At 34.8% G+C, this 6,000-nt stretch overlaps 1 protein-coding gene across 1 annotated transcript; it reads left to right on the top strand.

The window, feature by feature from the left end:
• Window positions 1–1,327: 1,327 nt before the first annotated feature.
• Window positions 1,328–5,113, top strand: LOC113782037. The gene is made up of 5 exons (XM_027327952.1): window positions 1,328–1,635; window positions 2,215–2,279; window positions 2,355–2,415; window positions 2,911–3,057; window positions 4,832–5,113. The coding sequence occupies exons 1-5, from the start codon at window positions 1,401–1,403 to the stop codon at window positions 4,936–4,938; spliced, it is 615 nt and encodes a 204-aa protein (XP_027183753.1). The 5' UTR covers window positions 1,328–1,400; the 3' UTR covers window positions 4,939–5,113.
• Window positions 5,114–6,000: the final 887 nt, after the last annotated feature.

Genomic DNA, 6,000 nt, shown 5'->3' with positions numbered 1-6,000 from the left:
TAGTGGATAATCGGGTAATTTGCTCTTGAAATTATTAACCCATTAGAATATCTCATGTCAAAGAAAAATAAATTTCATTGAACAATTGGAGTATCTTATGTGAAAAGAAAAAGAAATCATTAAACTACTGCACTACGTCAAACTATGCAACTTGAGGGATATTTCTTGGAAATTGCATAATTTATGTCATAGTCAAGCCCACATTCTTTCCATTGGTTACTTGTTATGCTGAAACTTGGATGATGCAATCATGCAACCATTGCATTTTTTTTTTTTACCTTCTATATATTTTTAAAGACTTCTTGATGCATTCTGCCTTTTTCCTTTTTTTTTTTTCCAAAGAAGAACAATTACGGATTATATAAGCATCTAGTAATTTTTTTCTCTTGCATTTTTGAAGTAGGTAATAATTAGAAAGGGAAAAAAAAAATCACTAGTGATTTAGGAAGGCATCTTGCAATAACAATTATATCGAATCTGTTAAATTAAAGTTGATCCTGTTCTTCTAACTAATCATAATTTGGTATATAAAAATTGATCTCGTTCATCTAAATAATAATAATTTTGTATACAATTTTTTTTTAAAATTCGCCGAAAATATTAAACAAGAAATTACTAGCTAGTATTTACAACACTTGAAATCATTAACAAAAAAGGGTTCATCAAAAACTTAATTACATTAACGATCAATCGCATATTGCCCCTTTCTGGTCCTTATATTTTATTCGGCAAATTCCCTTCCAGTTTTTTGCATCATTTATTACATCATTGAAAAATATGAAGTACCATCTTCGGCAAAATTTTGACCTAAAATTCCATTCCTAGAATACAAAAATCGTTATTTGATAATGATGTTGAAATATCTAATGTGGAATTTTAATTCATCAAAGGCCTGAAAACAGATATAAAACTGGTTTACCCTACTTAATAAATTTGTTTTATCCCCTATTCGTTTCTTAAATCTTACCCCCTCCCTATTAATTTTTTTTAAAAAAAAATATAATTCCACTGTAAAAAACCATCACTAGTTAAAAGATTCAAAAGGCCAAATAAGAAAACAAGTATTAATTAATCTCAGAAAAGGTGAAAAAAAAGAAATCTTTTATGGTGAACTTCTGTAGAAATTCAACAAGCAAAAAGCCAAAAACCAAGAACAGAAAATAAGAATGACGTTTCCAAAGGTGCCCTCAAATTTCGTGTTATCCGAAATCTCCATCCCTGCATGTAATGTAAGCCACGTGTATTACCGCATATGCTAAGATCAGCAATGGCACCACTTTATTCAAAACTCCACACACATATAAGAAAGTTCTGACACAAACAATTTGGCCAATTTGCTTTCTTTTCTAACTGTCCAAAAATTGAACAAAAAAATTTCAAGAAAAAAAAAATCAGACCATATGGAAATTATAGTAAATACTGAGTCTCTTTCCTATGTTAAGCTTCTTCCTAAACCTTTATCTCCAGCTTTAGTATTCCCATCCAGAGCTAATGTTTTGTCCCATAATTTTAATTGTTTGCCTAGAAAGCTGCAATGTGGTGCTAAGCAGTTGAGAAACTTGGGAGCCATTTATGCTTCTGGAGCTGATAGCAGTTCAACAAATGTTGTTGAGAAATGGATTCTTGAACCTATAGGTTAATAATCTATCTTCCCTTTTGGTTTTTTGTTCAGTGATCAAGGCAATTTAGCACAGGCAATCATTGAAATTATTGTTCTAGATGATGAAATCTTATGCTGAAGAGTAATTAATGAAACTGTCTCATGGTGTTGTTTAATTGTTTCATATGCTTACTTTGTTAGGATCAATCGAAGTCTTGTAGCTTCTGCCTAGAACTTTTTCCGTTGTTTAATTACCTGGTGTGAAAACTGTCTTCTCAACAAATGCTAAAAATTATCAATAGAACCTGTCTTATAGCCAAATGCTTAATTGCTTTCATTTGCTTTCCTTGCTGGGATTAATTGTAGTCTTATAGCTTGTGCGTTGAACTGTTTCTGTCGCTATCAGCTTTCTTTCTTGCTGAATTTGTTTAATTACCTGGTGTGAAGGTTTTGAAAAATATCGATGCCAGTATATTTCGTGAGTTTTGAACATTATGGATTAGTTTTTAGTGTTTGTAGGTATAAGAAAGAGCTTTTAGCTACCCTCGAGTAATTATATTTGTTCATTAGACAGCAATTTGATAATTTCAGATGACTACTTTGTGATGTATTAGGTGACGGTGATACAAAGCACCTAGGTGAAAAGATTGCAATGCCAAATGCATTTGAGATAGCTTCTGTAAGTATATGAATTGTCAGCTTTTGAGTGTTTATCATGATAAGATATTGATGGAAATTTTTTGCTATGATTCAGAGTGTGATTACCATAGGACGCACTGCTGACAAGGTAGATGTGGCCATTCCCGTCCCAACAGGTATTCATATTCACCAGGGCTTAAGCTCTTTTACGAATTCCTTACCTAATCTTTGCAGTTGATACTTACATCTTATGATGTTCATTTGATTTTTCCAGAGCATGACTAGTAATGAAACATAATAGCACCTTTCCTTTTTAAACTATAAGATGAAAACAATAATATGGTAATTTACATGGTTTTAGTTTCTTCACGAGATCTGATTCATCGCGAAGTTTTGTCTATGTGATTACTCAGACTTTGAAATTTTAGTTTTGGAGATCTTAAATCCTGGTGCACTTCAAAGATTATTATTGCGTGCATCTATGCATTAGGCCTATATCACTTTCTTAGTCCTCACTAGCCACAGTAGTTTCAGATCTTGAGAAATAGACTGCTATAAATTTTCTCAGGATTCAATTGTTTGAAGACTATATACCTAAAGAGTTACGTGATTTCTGAACTAATATTTGCTATTGCATGTATCAACCTGTGTGTTCACACGGGAAAAAACAGTATCTGCTGTGCATGCCAGGATTGAGAAGGCAGAAAAGAGTCTTGTGATCACAGATTTGGACAGCACAAATGGTACATTTATTGATCAAAGGCGCCTCAAACCTGGTGTTGCTGCTTTTGCAGTACCTGGGAGCAGAATTACCTTTGGTATATTCTTTTCTGTCCCGATTTTATTTGCTTTTTCTGATTCTGAAATGAGTCGTGTTGTTGACAAGTTTGATTCTTATAAAATAATTAGGATATTTAGTTAGAAATCCCCCGAAGTCTTCTTGCAAATCCTGTTGAAACCTTGATAAAACTGTACTTCCTAAACTTATATATCTAGTGGAATGAGAATTGATTTGATTATATTTGGCTAAACTGTAGGCAAAGTTGCAGAGAGTCACACGCCTTGCCTTTTTCCTCATTTTGCCTTCCAACCTATAACATGTAACAAGATGAATCCTTCCCTCGTAGGTTGCCATAAGTCCTAATATTCTCGCATAACAGTAAAATCAAATGGTGCAGATCATTCCAAAAGATGTAGTAGCAGAACTTTGCTAAGTATTTCCTGAGCGCCTTGGCTTGTTCATTTTTTGTTTCACTTATCCAAAGATAAGCGGTATTTCATTAATTGTAAGCAGCTTAAACCTGGCGTTGCTGCCACTGATTCACCTGAGGGTAAATTAATATCTTGAAGCCTATTCTTATTGGCTTCCGGTTTATTTTTGTCATTCTGCTTTTGATATAAAAGGTGTTACAGAAAAGCTTAAGGTCTTCCCGAATAAATAGCATCTATGAAGTATGGGAGTCAAGTTTAAAGTCCTGGCGGAACAGGACTATTACTGCTTAAACCTGATTTATATGAACATGAAGTTGCTTCTGCATAATTGTGAATTCAGTAGTTTATTGTTGGATCAGAGCAGCCTGAGTTGGTACTCGGATTCAGCAATGAATAGATGGTAGTATTACCATGACAATAATTTCAATGATGCCACAGGAAAAAGTTGTGCACTGTCCTAGAATCATGAGCTGATCATTTTATGATCTCCATTCACATTCAGAAGCTTTGTATCGGCAGTTAAGCTCTAGGCATATCTGATATCATATATGAAGCTCTCTATTTAAGTTACAATGGTCAAATATTTTTTATCAGTTGAATATTCTGAAGGCATGATTAAGACTTGTCTACTTACCATGCATGGTGCTTTAGCAAGATTGCTTGAAAAGGAGGTGCACTGGTTTCTATTGATAATAACTACAAATAAGAAAGATGAGGAAAAAAAAAGATGCTTGTGAATGTACTCCAAAACGAGACCTTCCTTGCAGCAGTGCAAGGTTAAAATTGAATGTACTGGTTTTCATGAATCAGATTGGTATTGCTGAAGCAATACAGGAATTTGTACTGCACTATCCGAATTGATAGAATGGGTGGCCAGGACATGATTAGTAGCTGCTCTAGTTGAATTTGTTATACTCAGACTTCTGATTCCATTACAATCACGCTCATGGAATCAAACTATCAAGAACATTGCACTTTGCAGGCTGCCTTATTTTGTATTAAAGGAGTAAGCCTTCTTTCAGATGTCTCGTACTGTTTGACAGAACCACTGCTGCTTTTTCGTTCAATATATCAAAACTGCTGCAGATTTGTATCCTATACCAGTAAACATTCTAGACAAAAGAATTGCTACAGAATAGAAAAGTAGTGTGTGGTTTTCACATAGTCCATGAGAAAAGGTGTTAGATCATTCATTCTTCAACTCAAATTCCCTTTCTCGTCCCATTAGAATTCTGTAAATGGAGACTTTTACGAGAGTCCAGAAATTGCATAGACGTGCAGTATCTAAAATGACAGAATCCTCTTCCATTTGTATATCTCTTGCTATTTGCTCTATTGAATGTTTTTCTTCATGCTCAAAGGATCTTTTCTACTGTGCAGGGGACGTGCATTTAGCAGTATTCAGGGTCTCAAAGCTTGAGGTAGAGGAACCTAGCAATGAACCAGAAGCTGAAGCTAAAGTAGAGGAGGGAGCAGACAGCAACTGAAGAATCCACAGTTTTGTTCTTGGAACTTCCATCTGTAATTACGCATCCAAAGTCTAGAATAAAAGGTTCCGTGCTATTTGAACAATTACATTTCTGCAGATGTACAATTTTCGATTACCGATCAAAAGCAAAACAAAGAGAATTAAAGAAATGTCTATAGACTTATTTGAATCAAGTCAACTCTGGCAATCTCTCCCCCAAAAACCTTATGCATTGTTGCCAAATATTTGGGTCTGGAAACGATAGTCTCTTGCTTAAAAAGATAAAGTACCAGAACAGGTTCATTGCTTACATATATCAGCAAGTGTTAGTCCTACCGTTATGATGCTTTTATCAACTTATAATGTTTAGTGCTTGTACCAAATAAGAACTTTGAAAATGAATCATCACACTCTTTAACCAAATTAGGTTGGAAGCCTGAAAGGCTGTCAGGAAGGAGAGGCTGCAGGTTCCGGCCGGCCTTCCGGTAAGAATGTACCTTCCAGCAAAGGGATTCTCCGACTCATTTTTGCGATTAGTAGCAATCTCAGGCGCAACGAATTAAAGCAATCACTCCCATTATTGATTACTTTTAAGGATTCTGTGGACCAAATTACAGCGTGCACATTCAACCTATAGCTGGAATTACATGCTTTATGCCCTAAGAGTTTTCCAAACATCAAGTAGAAAATTAAAATCAGGCACTTTGTTAAACAGCTTGTCACACTTAGCAATGTTAATGCAGTCTAACATCCAAAACTCCACAAGTCAAAGTCCGTCCAGATCTATCGTAGGGCATCAGCAAATCTTGACTGTTAAGCCCTCTATCAATGCAAATAGGATCATAAAATTGCAAATGGACATGTTCCTCTCCCCTCTTCCACCTTTTCTTCCCACCAACCAGTAGAGTGGTCTAGAAACATACTTCTTAAAACATACAATGTTCACTACCAATGCTCGTGATTGTATACCATATTTTGCTTCAAGCAACAAAATAGACTCAAGATCTTAACCTTTATGTGCCTTCCATTCATTAATTTGTAACATGTTATGCCAACATAAGTCAAACTGGTATGATAAAAC

This window comes from Coffea eugenioides, chromosome 1, assembly GCF_003713205.1.
Source record: "Coffea eugenioides isolate CCC68of chromosome 1, Ceug_1.0, whole genome shotgun sequence".
In the NCBI taxonomy this organism is placed as follows: Eukaryota; Viridiplantae; Streptophyta; class Magnoliopsida; order Gentianales; family Rubiaceae; genus Coffea; species Coffea eugenioides.
This window is presented reverse-complemented; position numbering and strand designations above follow the sequence as displayed.